The 16687-nt window shown below is 35.3% G+C and overlaps 1 protein-coding gene and 2 non-coding genes across 4 annotated transcripts; all 3 read right to left on the reverse strand.

Annotated features, from left to right (window-relative positions):
* Nucleotides 1–8142: 8142 nt before the first annotated feature.
* On the reverse strand, nucleotides 8143–12236 carry LOC113710922 (GPN-loop GTPase QQT1). Of its 2 annotated transcripts, none has more exons than XR_011822006.1 (11): nucleotides 11917–12236; nucleotides 11567–11611; nucleotides 11360–11439; nucleotides 11035–11109; nucleotides 10445–10548; nucleotides 10155–10311; nucleotides 9976–10063; nucleotides 9412–9484; nucleotides 9197–9328; nucleotides 8615–8757; nucleotides 8143–8529 (listed from the first exon to the last, which is right to left on the reverse strand). XR_011822006.1 is itself a non-coding variant. In XM_072067806.1 (11 exons), the coding sequence occupies exons 1-10, from the start codon at nucleotides 12006–12008 to the stop codon at nucleotides 8689–8691; spliced, it is 915 nt and encodes a 304-aa protein (XP_071923907.1). In that variant the 5' UTR covers nucleotides 12009–12236; the 3' UTR covers nucleotides 8143–8529; nucleotides 8657–8688. The 2 variants fall into 2 exon arrangements, 1 of the variants encoding a protein (XP_071923907.1); XM_072067806.1 differs by having other exon boundaries at nucleotides 8657–8757.
* Nucleotides 12237–12276: 40 nt separating this feature from the next.
* On the reverse strand, nucleotides 12277–12348 carry TRNAP-UGG (transfer RNA proline (anticodon UGG)). The gene has a single exon. It is a non-coding gene; the product is annotated as a tRNA-Pro (tRNA).
* A 95-nt stretch (nucleotides 12349–12443) lies between these two features.
* On the reverse strand, nucleotides 12444–12515 carry TRNAP-UGG (transfer RNA proline (anticodon UGG)). The gene has a single exon. It is a non-coding gene; the product is annotated as a tRNA-Pro (tRNA).
* Nucleotides 12516–16687: the final 4172 nt, after the last annotated feature.

The raw sequence follows: 16687 nt of genomic DNA on the forward strand, positions 1-16687 counted from the left end.
TAAATGCCAAATATAGATTGATCTTATATAAGCACAGTTACAATATAGATATATGGGGGAAAAAAACTATTGAAAACATATTAATACTAAGTGCAATCTACTTTACCATTTTTCCCCCAAAAAAAAAAAACAAAAATGTTAAATAAATAAATAAGTAATCAACAAGATATTCCTGTCATAAATTTTGATTTATGCATCTATATCTTTTTTCCGTATGATAAAAACATGTCTCCTTTGTTTAACAACTCGACTAGTAGTGCATCAAATTCTTGTGTTTGTGGCATGCATATAAGTTCTCCACCATTCACTGCTCAGAGTTTTTTGTCATCAATCACTGGACTGCAGCATCAGAGTTCCCAGTCCCTAAGGGGAGTGCTCTATTTATATTAAATGAAGCGAATGAAATAGATACGAGTACTTAAAAGTAGAGACAATTTCCTCAAAGGCTTGAACAGGTCATGATTACAGATTGGTTTCTTGATAATTTACACCGGTGAACACGTCAACAGATGGATTGCTTTTTCAATCCAATCAAAAACGCTTAACGTACGTTTACATAAAAACAATTCTACTCAAAACTAAACTTGGGGAAAAAATAAAAAAGAAAGGAGGAGGATCAGAGAAAGGAATACACAGGAGAAATTAAGATTGGGACGATCATTCTCAGATTTACCAGCTTTTTCTATGAGCATGAAGCCCAGTTGGTTTTTCTGCTGGTTCACTTAGCACACTCTTAGGAGAAGACGGTCCAGAACTTTTTGGAGATGCCACTTTGTCATTCACCATATTCTTTTCGCTCAATCTTCTTACATAATCTTTCTTGGTCTTCTTTGTTTCCTCCGAAGTTGAGCTCCTTTGTTTAATCATAGGTACTAAATACCATCCAAGGGATGTGCATAGTATCGCAAATGATCTTCCATACATGACCAAGAGCAATAGAATCAAGACCATCATAACCGGCATGTACCAACAGGGGCGCCTCAAATTTTTCAACTTTAAGCTCCATCTAATGCTCTTCTTTGCAGGTCTTTGGCTGGATTCCTCTTTCTGTTGTTGTCGAACTTCTTTAACAACGGTTGAGGTCTCAATTGCATGTTTATCTTCTGATGGTAATGAATTCATGCGTGACATCTGCTTTTCTTTAACATTGCCAACATGATTGTTACCATTTCCTTGTTTCCTGTCCCTGGCCTTCACAACAATCGGTCTCCAATCGTTGGAATTCGAATATACAAAACGAACAAAGGAGATGTCTTCGGAGCCTTTTTGTGTGTAAATCTTCTGCTTCTTGTCTTCAAGTTCAGCCAAAACTGCAGAGAACTTCTCAAGACCTCGATTTGCATAAGGGTTATTGCTATCTCTACTTCTACTGGAATAACTCGTCTTTCTTGATCTCTTTGGCGTTGAGCACGGGCCGAGAAGTTCATCGATATCATCTTCATCTTCTTGACCGCTGAAACTGCCACAAACAAGAGGAGGCAACATCTGGAAATGAAGAGGGAATCAGTGGAGAGAAGGGATTGTATACGGGATTACAGTTAATCTTGGATTGAGAATGGAAGTGGATTGAATACATAGGGGCAGGGAGAAATAAAATGGTGGCATATATGAAGAGGAAGAGCCAGCTGAGAAGACTTGACTAGATCCAAGCGGGAAGAGTCAAACTGAATTGAGGTACAAGAAAATTAACTCTCAGTATTCGCTACTCGGTGGAAGCTTCTATAGAGTTTTTGGTGTTTCTTTGACTTCTTGGATGGGGGTTTAATAGAAGTATAGAACTTTACACAAAACCGTATTGAAATATTCCTAGCTGACCTTACAATTCGTTTTCGCATACATTATAATAATCAACAGTATATGGACATTAGAATTTTAAATCGAGTGGCAACTGGCAAGTCTTGGATGAGGGGTTTTGAAATGGTCCAAAATCTTGGTTCATTAATTAATGTTGGTATCACATGTAAGTTAAACCAGCAATGACGTGTCACGCCAGGCCGAAAAAAATATAATAATAATATGTTTGGTACATTAACCAATGATACCACTCCTAGACTGTCTCCATTCTCCACTGGTCAGTTGGCAAGAGAAGGAGAGGTTAGTTGATTGAAGAGTGGATAATAATACGATAATGTGTAGTTAGCAGGTTGCAAATGAGGTGACAGATAGGGGATAAGGTTAGTTAACCTCTTCACTTCCTCTACATCCAATCCAAACCAAGAGGAGCGGAGCAAGAACGAGGGCTACTATCTATTTAGTGGTGTGTGTTGTGTGATAAAGTGTTTGGATTGCATTTTTTGTCATTTTTTATAAAAAAATTACTGTAGCGATTTGATATATGTAAGGGAAAAAGGTGATAGGGAAATGTGATCACGAAAAACGATAATATTTTCCGACGGAAACAAGGCACTTTGCTAATTTTTGCCAATTTGATTCATTTCTTCTTTTCTTTTTCGGCCAATCTGATGTTTATGCATATCGGTTACTGCTATACATCTTGAATACACCCTACCAAGCATGCAGTCACAATCGCAAACCATCATGTTATCTTTTTTGTTTTGTTCAACGACTGTGCTCGTGATTAATGTACTGTTGCTTAAACAATTTTAGTTGCCTGGAGGTCCTTTTTTTTTATTCTCTAAACTTGTTTTCCGTCAACGGAAAACCATAGTATTTAAGAAGCGGGGGAGAAGGAATCGAAGAATTCGTATCCAAATCGTTTAGTACCAAATTTTTAATTCTAGCCACTACATCATTGCCTCATCGGATAGTTGCCTGGAAGTCAAAACAAGCGCACAAACTAGGTGAGCAAATTATTTGGATGGTCACCAGACTTTTAGAATTATTGAGTTTTGACCATTGAACTATTAAAAATCTGGTCTGAAGTTTAGATATCAAGCTATTCTGTTAAATTTAATCGTTAAACATGACAAATTTGAGTATTTGCATGATTTACGAGACAAAAGAAAGAGGCATAATTAACGATTAGATTTGATGAAATGACTTGAAATTTAAACTTTAAATAGTTCAGTGATCAAAATCAGACTTTTAATAATTCGATGGTTAAAATTCAACGATTCCAAAAGTTCAGTAGTCATCCGAATAATTTGTTCAAACTAAATTTGTGGGATCAGAATACAAACTGAAGTGTATGGTAAGCTAAAGACCGTAGAAGCCTGGCACATTTTTTTTTCCTTTTTCAGTTGCCTGAACGGCAAAGTCACCTCAAATATTATTACTTAATTCTAAATATCATCAAAACCGTGTCATCAGTTTTGAAAATATCAAAAATCGACAAATTGGATGATTACACCAATCTTGTGGTAAATGAAGAATGTTTTTGGTCTTGTCTGTTGCATTCATAAAATGCAAACTTTTTTCTTGGTGTGTCCACCTCAATATGTCCCAATCTTGGCCGCTTGTTTGGAGGTGTACTACTCTTTCTCCTTGGAGCACTTAAGAAAAACCTCCTCTGTCAAAGTTAATACAGTTTTATCTGTTTCTTTTAGTTTTTGTTTTTATTCATGATTGGTAATAGGAAGAAAAAGTTATGTGTCCATATATTGCATTGGTGTTCTAGCTTCCGTCAAAAAAGATTGGACCCATTAAGACGATGAATTTTTTTTTTTTTTACTTCTGAATATTGTATTGGGACAATAAAGGTTGCAATAATTCGGTGATTTTGGTTGTATGTCAAATAATAGCAATTGTCTTCTCCGTTGATCCACATTTCCAGCTCAAGATAATTACCTAAAACAATCCAGAGAGGTAGGGATTGGAAAAATTAGATAAACTTTGGACGACTAAAACAAAACCAAGTTGGCGTCTTAATCCTTTTGGCTTCAACGTGTAAAAGGTACAATTAATTCTAATCCCCATGATTTGCAAGTCTTCGTTGAACGGCGAAAACTAGTAAAGTCCCACAAAATCACCAGTTCGCTTTTCTTGAACGCCAATTTACGCGTTGGGGCAAGATTTTTCCAAGGTTACAAATACGAAATATCTACGTGGTGGATTACAATACGTGTTCATACGTAATTTTCTGATTAACAAAACCATCATATTAGTTATAACTTTCTCACTCATGCGAACAAATTATTTACATGTAAAAGCCTAGATTTAATACTAGCGTGTATACTCGCTGCCTCCGATAACGCCGGGTTGTACCTTTCTTTTTTAGTTCCGTCTCAAAATCCTTGTGCACTAGTATCGTGGTATCAGGGCAAAGTGCATGTTGGCCCGGTTGACCATCAACATAAATGGAGATTCTAGAGAACCATTATGCCTCAATAAGAATTAATGAAAAGAGAACTCTTTTGACTTGAATTTGGGAAAAAAAAAAAAAAACTTATTGTTTGAATTACCATTTTTCTCCAAAAAAAAATTTTTTTTTGCACATTTTTCATGAATACATTTTTCAATCATCTTTTTACTTCATATACATCAAATCGCTACAGTATATTTTTTTTTTTTTTTACAAAAATTTCAAAAAGTAGCAACCCAAATGAATTTGTAAGAGTTAATTTCCAAATCAAGTAATCAACATGCCCTTGGTAATTACATAGGTTTTGGCTTTGAATCTCATTAGATGTGAGCTATGAATCTAATAATATGTCCCACCGAATTCATGTTAAGACTAAGGGTGTGTTTGATCAAACTACAATTTGAAAATTGAAATTTAAAATTTGAAATCTGAATCCATTAAGTCATTGAATTATTAAGTACTAAATATGACACATTTTAGTTTACATCACATTGAGTGATAAAGTGGATAGTTTATCACTTATTTTTGAAAATAAGTTTCGCATAGGAAATCTAGTACCAATTAATTAATCTAGATGTTTTATTTTTAATAATCAAACATGTCTGAACATGTTAAAATTTGAATATATTAAATTTAAATATTGAATTAAGTTATTAAACAGGATCTAAATATTGCTAAGATGTTCAGTGAATCGTAATATGTTGGTCGTTGGTTAAGTGTAATCTTATTTTTTTTAAAAAAAAAACGGTAATCTAACACAGAAAAATTCGTGTTGTTAGTATATATACCTCTCATTTGTAGCATTATAGTCAAGTTGCATGATGCACGGAAGAGCCCTAGTCATTTATTGGCTACTGCGTAAAATTGCTTCCACCAGGTTTTACAGTCTTCTGGAAGAGCTAAATGCCGGCGGAAGAAATTTGTTTCGAGGAGTGAAGAAAATAAAGCCCCTTTGTCTCATCTGCTAGTCTCTCTTTTTTTTATTACTACAGGCCTCGTCGAGACTCAAGACTCACGAGTCAAGAGTCTATAGTCTTCGTAAACCTCTATTGTCTCATTTTTTTTTTTTTTTTAATTTTGGGTCAAAACATCGCTTGTCTCATTTATTGACCAAAAATATGTACCGTTGGGGCCGAAGTTTCAATATGATGGGACAAGTGGCGATGCCAATTAATTACTGAAATGCAGAGACAGTGAATTATCTTTACGGAATCCTTAATTAATAACACTCTACTTAGTGCTTTTTCCAAAGAAAAAAAAGAGAAAAAGAAAAAGAAAACTCTTCTTTGTGTGAGGTCATAGGCAAATCATTCTTTCCAAGTTATTCTAATTTATACTAGATGATATCCTGGGGGAAAAACAACTAATCTTTACAGTTCCCTCTCGTTCTTGCCATTCTAAGTGATTATTTTCTTAAAATCTTATTAATGAGTCGTTTCAACGAAGAAAAGCGTAAAACATGCTATTTATTAGTTTCTCTGGAGCATTCGGATAAGATAGTGGGAAAGTTGTGTATGATTAAAATTAATATCCACGTCCCATCCAGTTGGTCAAAATGGCAAGCCACAGTAGATTGTCAGTCACGTAGGGCTGCACAAATCTTTTAGAGTATTTATAGCAGGCTGTACTTGTCAGTGCTTAATTTCAGATAAGACTCATGCATTAGTTTGATCCTTTTCTGGAGCAACGAATCTACTGATGGATGGAGTTCTTTCTTTGTTGGTTGGCAAATTTCAAAGTCTTCATTCACTACTGTCAAGGGCTAGCCAGGCTTCGTAGTTCTCTAAAACGTCTAGATGATTTGGAAATGTTGCAGCACCTTTCCCTGTTTCTGATGATATCTCTATCTGTCATGAACCACTTAGATAATCTTTATCATTTGTCACATGTAACCTGCTTGCTTCATCACTCGACTTTATTTCCACGTTCCAACTTCCAACTTCTAGAATATCAAGAGAAAAAAAACCACCTTATTCTAGTCCCATCATTTTGGCATTTTCAAGTTAGAAAGTTTTTGTTTTTCCAAGTAGTAGTAATACCTGTACACATTTGGCTGAGGGAGGATAAGTCCCTAACCTTAGAAGCATGTAAATCTAAAGTCACATTTTTTTTAGACGTTTAAAACAAAAAGTCTAGAACTTTTAGGCAAGGACAAACAATAATGAGAGCGAGAGTACTTGATTGATTGCCCATTTTCTTTCGAATTAATCTTACAATTTGGTTCCACCCATGATTAAGATATCTGTCAAGTGAAACCCCTGCTAATAATATGGAGTCCTCTCTAGTAAAACAACGACATCACACCTTAGCAGCATTTTCCATTAACTAGGTGGGAGTGCCTGCGCATCGTGCGGCTGTTTGGTACCTGTGATTAAAGAGAATTTTTCATTAGACAAGAAATAGTATATTTTGGAAAAAAAATAGTCATCAAATGTGATACAATTAATAATAGTACATTCTAATTACAACACACACTTGTATACTTTACTTTATCAATATTTTTACAATTTTACCATTCTCAAGAGTCCCCTACAGATGTCAGTTAAAAATCACCTAAGAGGAGATATAAGTTGTTTCAAACAAAGGAATACCCTTCAACGGTTAGTTATAGCAACGTGTTAATTGTACAACGTTTTAATATATTTTTATGTTAATTGCACAACAAAAGTCACACTTCAATTAAATATGTTTATAACACTATTTCAGTAATTACACAAACACATAAGCTTATATGAGTTGTACTCGATGCAAAACAGTTGTAAAATAATTCCATATTCCAAAAATACTCAAATGTCTCTATAAATCAAAGATTTAAATGTACCAAAATGAGGACATTTCGGTAATTATACCTAAACACATGCTTCTCTCAGTTGTATCGAAAATTTAAAAAAACACTAAATAACATTCCATATGACCAAAAAGGCTCGATCCATGAGACTAGAATTCAAACCCCCTTTGACCGCAACTCATTCTTATATCATTCATAATCCAACACCATAACTTCAAAGAGTTGGGTCAACAAGTCTACACAATTTTAGCACCGGTACAACCAATAAGGGAGAAAGAGAGATATTTATTGCCACTTTTCCCCCAAAAGGAAAAAATGTGAATTTCCGTTTGGATTAGCTGTTTTTGAGGGTATTTTTAAAAAATTTTACTGTAACAGAGTTTTTAAAATATATTTTACGATATTTGTAGAAAATATTTTGAAATATTTAAGAATAGTAGAGTTTTTAAAATATTTTTTGAAATATTTTTTGAATATTAAAAAAAATGTATACTATTTTTTAGAGTACCTTTTAGAATGTTTTTTAAAAAATTTTACAGTATTTGAAAAACTAGTGAATCCAAACACATATGTTTTTGCCGATTGGTCCCCATGATTAAACAAGAAAGTCACGTGTGACCATTCTGATTTTTGTGGTTATACCAATTCAGTAAATTGAAACTCGAATTGGATTTGAAGGATTCCAACAAACTCGATTCTGCATCCTTAAATGCAGAGTCAAGTTCTTCGCCAGTCAACCAACCTAAATGATTCGCCGGTCAAAAATGACTCGGTCGTCCATGAGATATGAGAAGGAAATACCAGGAGCCTGCTTCTACCACTTCTCAGCCAAAATCGCCTTGGATTGGATGTATGCGGAGAGGCAACCAAGTTCCCTCAGTCTCAAGAAATAGACCTCAGAATTTAGAGTTTCTTTCAATAAACAGGGGTAGGCGTAGGTTTAGCGGTCTCCTTTGTGGCAATCACGTCCATAGTCCATACATGAATATTTCCCTCCTTGCTGCCATACTAGTTAGTTTTGGCATTCCTACACAAGAACTCTGACCGCTGCTCTTAATGGTTCTGTAATTAGCATTGATGATCACATTGAACATAACTCAGAATTGCGATTTTGAATATTATGTGGTCCATTCTTTGATGGACAACTCTGCGTGCAAATCTTACACATATTTCATCCTTCATAATCCGCATATACAAGGGGGTCCATGTTAAGACTAGTTTGCAAATCCATGTGTGATCACCAGAGTTCTGAGATTTCTAATTTGAAAGAGCTTCTGTTGCTTTCGTAACATGCAAAACTAGCTTTGTGCATCACACCATCTAAGAACACTTTTGATACAGAATGTGCATAGACTGCAAAGATCTCTGCACTCTACAACTACACCACCTGAAGTTAGGATGTTTAACTTTTCGACCGATGCATAAAGCAGCTTCAAAATTCAAAAGCTACATATCCACCACTTGAGGGCGTCCGCATCATCTGACCAAGTGAAACAGCGACCATGTAGAAAGTGCAAGCACATATATCGCTCAAGAAAGTGGGTGCAAAAAAGAAAAGGGCTCACCAAATGCTAAAATAGGAAAAGAAAAGGGAAACACTAGGATACCATATGTTCAGTCAAGGCTAGCATCAACTGGTTCAGTCTTTGTTGTTGCCAAGATCTAAACCTTCATCATCCTTCATGTATTTCTCCTGCACTGCTGCAACTGTAGCAAGTGTGTTAAGCGAAACCAATCTAACAACTCCCAAGACACAGAGAAGAATATCTGGACTTACACGCACATAAAGGGAACGGTACTATTTTGATGGATAAAGAGAACCAAAGCGCATTTACTATGAATTGCAAATAGTTAAAAAACTGTGAAGAATGTACAGCACACAAAAAGCATAGAGTTGCAAATGATGGTATGAGATGGATAACAGATCTTTCAATTTCCTTGGTGGAGGCCGGGATGTAAAAACCAAAACTAGTTCTGAGACAAGTCAATTAGAACTGGACAGCCAACCACCCGTCAGCTAGCAACATCTCCAATTCAAGTGATTTTTCATTCACTAATGATGCAATATCCTTTAGGTAACTGAAATCCATCATCTCAAATTAGTATGTACTAACCACATAAAATAAATAACCTCATGAAAAAGGATATCTATAGTAATCCCAATCAACAGGGCCAACTGCAATCTTGCTAAACTCAACAGCGCTTTCTTCTATGCCAGCAAAAATATAACCATTGCTCTTATCAATCAACTTCACTAGATTACCCACGCTTTCTTTGTCCTGGAAAGGCAAAAAAAACTGAGTAAGACGGAAGCCAAAACTTAGAATCACAAGTCACTTTCACTTCAAAAATACCAGCAAACCTGAATATCCAATGTCGTGAAATTGACTAGTCCATAACTTTCTATTACTTCACAGAGCTCCTTTGTAAGTTTTCTGCATCAGAAATAAATCAATAAAAAACAAATAGCCAAAAGCCTTTAGCTTTCTTTTAACTTATGCTTTTGCACACAAAACTTAGAAAAGGCTTCCAGCTCTCTAAACAAAGTTATTTTTGTCATCAATTATTTGAGTGATGAATTGGAGCTCAAGCTGTAAGGTACTAGATGGTTACACTAATAGCGAATAATAGTAATGCTAAATTCTAACAGGGAATAACAAGCACTAAGTTTGCCTGAATATACCAAGACCAAGGTACATTAGTTTCCTTTTATATGCACCAAGGTACGGCTATAACCTTATGTATAATATTATGGCAACAAATAACTACTCAGATCACCAACTTGTGCCACTAACTTGCATGTCTCATACTTGGTCTAGACAGTAGAAAAATGCACTCCTTTAATTTTATGATACCATCAGCACCAGTACAGACTCAAAATCAACATCTCTTATATATAAGCCCTTGCATGAAAAATTGTACTCACCTGTACTTAGCTGACCTGGGATCCTGATCAAGGTGATGCTGCAAATAAGATAAATCTTGTACATCTGTATAAAAGTCCAGGTTGAAAGCTGTAAACACCAGCAAACGGAAAGTGTCAGAAGAGACAACAGAAATAGTTACTTCCTGAAATCAGCGGAAAGTGAACTTCATTGGCTCAACCTAGCCTTCCATAGCTTTCAATTAGATCAATCTTAGACAAGACATTAACATGAGGAAGTTCCAAGTGCACCATGGTCGATAAGCACAGAAGCAACGCACTGATATACTTCCCAGGATCACTACAAAGATGCGCATCAACCAAATGCACTGCAGTCAACTGCGCAAAAAGTAGAATCCATTGAGGAAGCAGGCAACTCTATGTGCTAAAAAAGAAGATGAAGTTGACAATCCTTGCATTTCAAGCACTATATGTTAATATTATGGTATATCATTTAAATACATAACCATACCCTTAGGTTTAATCTCTTTATGAGTTTCATGATGACTCTTTTTGCATTCGCATGGAGGAAAAATAACTCCACTTGACCAGGGAAATCAAACAGAAGATAATGATCTGCAAGTTGACGATTATACTTTTAGATATGTCAGGGTTGCCAAGACAAAAGAAATCAGATTAAGAACAAAGTAGTTCAACTAGACATATTTACCCCCTTAGTAATGTGCCAACCCCATGAATTGCTCCCAAACATGTATGGATTTTGAAGGTAGAAGACCCAATGGTAATGCTGCATGACTAGTTTATCGTCCAGTTTACGCAGATTGTTGTCTAATCTGACTAATGTTCTACATCTACCAAAGGAATTATAAAATCTAAATGGAACCAAGAAGCAAGCAGTCCCTTGAAATAGTTTAGCAATTATTTGTGACAGATGCTGAGTAATCACAGCAAAAGTGATTTTATATAGCTTAACAATCTGTGTACAAAACCTTAGAAAACACAAGTTTCTAAAAGACAATAGTGAACATCAACGCTAGCTGAAGTAGACACCGAGACAAAGAGAAAGCAACTCAAAACAAGAAACAAGCATAATCCAGAAACCTTTAATAAGCGGCTTCAATTTGGATTCCAACCAGTCGATATTCTTCTCCAAATAGTCCATGCAGTAAACAAGACCTATCAATTTGACATGTAAAATACATAAAGGTCAGGTAAGCCACAATTGACTCACACAAGTGCTCGTTATTCCCCTCCATCTCCCTCTTTTCTTATGACAATGGAGCCCTTGACAAGTAGCATTATATAACAATATCCCTTGTTGACAATAGATAGCTTTGCCCACTGTTTTTGTCATATCTTTACAATTTAACTGATATCTTGTAGAAGAATCAGACAAATAGCAACAGAAAGCAGTTGGGGCCATTACCTCCATTCGGACCAAGAGAATGCTCAGCCATAACATCTTCAAGTTTTACAAGATCCTCAATATTCACAGCGCATTCATATCTTCATTACATCATAAGGTACTAACTTGATTAAATAACATCTCACTCCACGAATTAGATGACCACTAAAACAAACTCAGTAAATTCATAAACAATTCGAACAAACACGAGAAAGTAGAAAAGGATACGGCAAAGCATCATTTGCAGGATCTAGATTGACAACAGCAACCTTTCTGCAATGAAGCAAAATGGACGTTATCTTACTTATCAGGGCACCTTTTAACTATAAAACCATAGCTAAAAAAAACTCTTTTTCTTCGCCAAAACAGTACAATCAACAAGTATTCCATCTAGAATTAACTACCACATTGCATTCTTCTACTGTCGAGCAGCAAAATGTAACCTTTTTGGTAGAAAAATAATACAATTGCTCTTCACCGTAAGCCACTAATAACAGCAGGAGGAAACGATTATGGGAAACACTGCAAGGAGAATTATTATGTCGTACAAAAGGGTATAGAAGAGAAAGGGAAATTACCGTCCGATGAGATTTAGGAACTGAGACATGCCGTTGCAGTAAGTAGTCTTGCCTGAGCCAGGTGGGCCGATCACCACTTGACCAAATACCATCTTCTTCTCTCTTTTTTTTCGTTTTTGCCTTTTTGGGGTTCTGCTCTCTTTCTATTCTTGATAGAAACTTGAAGGGATTAATGTCGAAAGGGTGTCAAAGGATGAAAGCCAATAGGGTACAACCGGATAAAGAAAGAGATGGGAAGAAGAAGGAGCAGCAGCAGAAGTTTCCGGGTTTCGGGTTTCCAAATTGGTTTGGAATCGAACCGCTGGAAGTTTCCAAGGTTCTGTTTATTTAATTAGGGGAGCAAAGGTTAAAACTCAAAAAGGGGCACTCCGAGAATCGAACTCGGGACGTCTCGCACCCAAAGCGAGAATCATACCACTAGACCAAGTGCCCGCCTTTTCCTAGAATCATTGGTTTGGAATCGAACCGCTGGAAGTTTCCAAGGTTCTGTTTATTTAGTTAGGGGAGCAAAGGTTAAAACTCAAAAAGGGGCACTCCGAGAATCGAACTCGGGACCTCTCGCACCCAAAGCGAGAATCATACCACTAGACCAAGTGCCCGCCTTTTCCTAGAATCATGCCATTAGATAAGTCGAGCCGACGAAAATAATTTTGGCTAATCCATTTGGCGGTGACGCCATTTCCTTTTTTTTTTTTTTTTTTTTTTTTTTTAAAGATGGTTGCGTCTAGGGCTGCAAACGAGTCGAGTCAAGTCGAATTTTGACCTAATCGAGACAAGTTTTGATTTAATTTTAGTGAATTCGAACTTGAGCTTGACGAGCCGACAATTTAAGACTCGAGCTCGAGCTCCAAAAAAATAAAAAATAATTATTTTATTTTTTAAAAAATAAATAAAATAATATTTTTTTCTTAATAAATAATAAAATATTAAGGATATATATGTAATTTTACTATTAAAATGAAAAATAAAAACTACATATACTTAAAATAAAAATAATATATACTTAAAATAAAAATAATATATATACACACACACACACACACTCAAGCTCGCGAGCTAACGAGCTTAATATCTTGAACTCAAGTTCGAGCTCAATTTTGACTCGAGCCAGCTCGAGTTCAAGTAGAACTTGACTCAAGCCGCTCGCGAGCGACTCGGTTCGTTTGCAGCACTAGTTACGCCAAATTCGTTTCAAACGATCCAAGCAGCATTTTCATGGACACTTGGCTTTGGCCAAATTTGGATCATGCTATTCTTTTTTTTTTTTCACCTAGGGGTGTCCAGGCTGTAAGGGCCGGGGGGAACGCGCCCAACCTGAACTCCGAGTGAGGTACACTTGGGACTTGAACCGTGGTCGACATACCCTAAAGAGGGGGACCGAAACCATACGAGCTACCTCTGGAGGGGCGGATCATGCTATTGGAGTAGTGCTTTAGTAGTTGAATATTCTAGCATGTATCCTCCTTGATCTTAATTGAGTTTCCTCTGTGGGAATAATCGCCTGGTCGATAAAGAAACGGGAGCATATTTACTAGTATTTATTTTAAAGAACTCTGAGCTAAAATTCAAGGACAAGTATTAATTGAATTTATTCAGATTGATTTCAAGTTCAATCATAACTAGTCACGTTTGACTTTAATTTCAAACCAAGTTTAGCTATTTATAATCAACTTGATTGGACAAATTTAACTCAAAATTGTGAGAATCAATTTCTCTGTTTTTCAAAAGAAGAAATTCTGCAGTTGGTCACGAATATTTCAATCCATTAACTCTACTCATCAAGGTGACCTCTAAGTTGCCTCACATTCTCCACCATGAAATGCATTAAAGTTAGTAGGTATATGGTTATTTTCACTCTGTTTTTGCTTGACTTAAATGTCGCACTTAAAATATATGGGGCTAATGAAACTTTAACAATTGATAATATGGAAACCTATCATAGCATACAACTTGAAAAGAATCATTAGTTTTGATCCTATGTGCAAGAAGAGACCTTTTAAAACTCTCTTATGCACTAAGTTAAGGGTTCAAACTCGTCTAGTATATCACACAAGAAGTATAATGCTTATTATTCTTAAAAAAATTAGAAAGTGCATGAGTTCAAACCCCCCGCATAATGCATCACATAAGAATAGAATTGCAAACGAATCTAACTGCTTGCGAATCGATCGCGAGCGGCTTGAGTCCGAGTTCAACTCAAGATCGGTTAACATTGAGGTCCAACTGATCAAGTTAAACTCGAATTCGAATCCAAATTCAAAAATACTAAGCTTGTTAGCTCGCGATTTGGCTCGAACTTGATTATATATATTATTTTTTATTTTAATTGTAAAATTACGTATATATTTCTAATATTTTATTATTTGTTAAGAATTTTTTTTTATTTTTTAAAAATTAAAATTATTATTTTATTTATTTTTTAAAAATAAAAATAATTACTTTTTATTTTTTTAAACTCGAGTTCGAACTTTGCATTTTGAACTCGTTGAGCTCAAATTACATAAACTCAAGTTGAGACTCGGCTTGATTAGGTTAAAACTCGACTCGATTCGACTCGTTTGCACCTCTACACAAAAAGTACAGTGCTTATGATCAAACTCTACCAAGTGCATCACACAAAAAACATAATGCTTCTTGTTCTTAAAAAATTCAGAGAATGCCCCTACACAAAAAAATATAGTGCTTATGATCAAACTCTGCTAAGTGCTAAGTGCAATCACACAAAAAACATAATGCTTCTTGTTCTTAAAAATTCAGAAAATGCAATAGTACACGCACTTGTTTGATCTGATGATTCAGCTCTCGGCCCCGAAAAAATATACTCGGAAAGTTCTCTCCTACACATGTGGTAGGCCACATTGTATCCTTTTGCTGCTTTTATTTTTGAGTAAAAAACAAAGATGACCCGAGAGAGAGAGAGGGACCAAATTTTTGAAAATTCAATCCGGCTAACTTCTTGACGGCAAAAGGATGTCCTTTTTATAAATAAACAAAGATGACACGAGAGAGAGAGAGAGAGAGAGCAAATTTTTGGAAATTTAATGACATCCATCTAACTTCTTGACGGCAAAATGACGTCCTTTTACACTGCAATTCTTGAAGTACTACATACTTCACTCGGTTGGGGAAGCCAGGATCCAAATATTAACTAGATTTTGATATATGCACAGGGCAACAAAATTTAATGGATAAGCATGAAATTGTTTTAGTTGCATCTAGGATGTCCATCCATGAATTTTTTTAAAAAAATTATTTAATTTTAAATAATAACCATGTCGGGTTTTAATAAATTTAATCTATTGAAGAAATTTTGTCACAAAATTAACTACACGTACAAGTTTAGTGAATATCAATTATTTATCATTGTGTAAATGTATCATAAACATCAACATTCAATTATTCAATACAAATCTACCAAATTAAGTGCCTTTATACTGTTAGAATGAAAAAAAAAATTAAATGAAGGGGTAAAAATTTTTAGAAGAGAGAGATTGATTTTGATTGGTTTGTTAGAAGAAAACTTTTGAATGCTAAATGGGTAGATCCAATTAATCAATTGCCTATGAATTCTCTTCCGTACAGGAGAGAGAAATGAGTTTATTGATAATATTAAAGTGGTATATTAGATTCAAAAAATATTCCATAGAAATATTTGCAAATGTTGCCGTTTGGATTGAAATTTTTTGAAGTTTTTGTAGAAAATGTACTGTAATGATTTGATACATGTGAGGCAAAATAAAAATTTTGACGGAGAATGGCTTTCCAATTCATATATGTAGTACTATCTACAACCCAACGGTGATATCACTTTTTTGCAGATGTTAGGACTTAGGAAACCTTTCCCCTTATCCCCACCCCCCCCCCCCCCCCCCCTTTTTTTTGTATGCAATGCATGAAACATTGCAGGCCAAACTAGGGTCGATGTAGAGTTGACGGAGAACAAGTTCATTATGTCCAGTTTGGTTAGATTAAACCAGTAGACTATCAATAATTGGCAGAATAGTAATGCCTAATTCAAAATCTAATGCTGTGACCTTAGTTTGGGGCAGAAAATGAAAGGAAATTCAAGCCCTTTTCATTGAGGGGCTGTAGAAATTGTGGTGCATGGCGTACTTGGGAGGAGAACATACATTTATTTCCAATTTGAATTTGAAAATTTTCAACTATAAAACTAAATGGTCCTCCACCTCTTCACTGGCTAAGCATCTTATCATTTGTCACAACTTAGAGAACCCCCAAACCCCACAACTACAACTACAAGCACACCGGCCAAAGGAAAAATCCTCATAATCTCACTACAATAGGGACATTTTATGATTGCTCATGTGACCGAACATTATAACAACAACGTCAATTGTCAAACAAACTTGGGCTCCAGCAGGCATGTGACCTTGATGGGTTCGTAAGGAACAATTATGAGTTTGGTTCAAAGGCAACTAATTTCCGTGCAACTTTCGCCAAAAAAAAGAGTGCGTTTGGATTGTGATTTTCTAGAATATTTGTAGAAAAACTATACAAGAGTGATTTGACGTACGTTAAACATGAAAATGATTGAAAAATATTATTCATTAAAAATATTTAAAAAATTTTGGAGAAAAATGATAATTCAAACAAGACAGATCCGCAAAACCACCAATCCAAAATTTGGTAGTAAAATTTTACAAGAATAAAGAAAAAACAATTGTTGAATCGGGAAATTGGACGTACCGCGGAATTTTTATTTTCAACCTTTTAAGAAAAAAGTAAGCTAATTTTTATTTTCAAGTTAATT

This window comes from Coffea arabica, chromosome 10e (assembly GCF_036785885.1).
Source record: "Coffea arabica cultivar ET-39 chromosome 10e, Coffea Arabica ET-39 HiFi, whole genome shotgun sequence".
Taxonomy (NCBI): Eukaryota; Viridiplantae; Streptophyta; class Magnoliopsida; order Gentianales; family Rubiaceae; genus Coffea; species Coffea arabica.

Excerpts from the sequence above, each read along its gene's own strand:
- LOC113710922 (XM_072067806.1), bottom strand. The coding sequence starts at position 12,008 with ATGGTATTTGGTCAAGTGGTGATCGGCCCACCTGGCTCAGGCAAGACT. Across the intron at positions 10,549-11,034 it reads ATTGAAGCCGCTTATTAAAG|ATCATTATCTTCTGTTTGAT; the intron begins GTTTCTGGATTA and ends GTCAACTTGCAG. Across the intron at positions 9,329-9,411 it reads TCACGACATTGGATATTCAG|GACAAAGAAAGCGTGGGTAA; the intron begins GTTTGCTGGTAT and ends TTGCCTTTCCAG.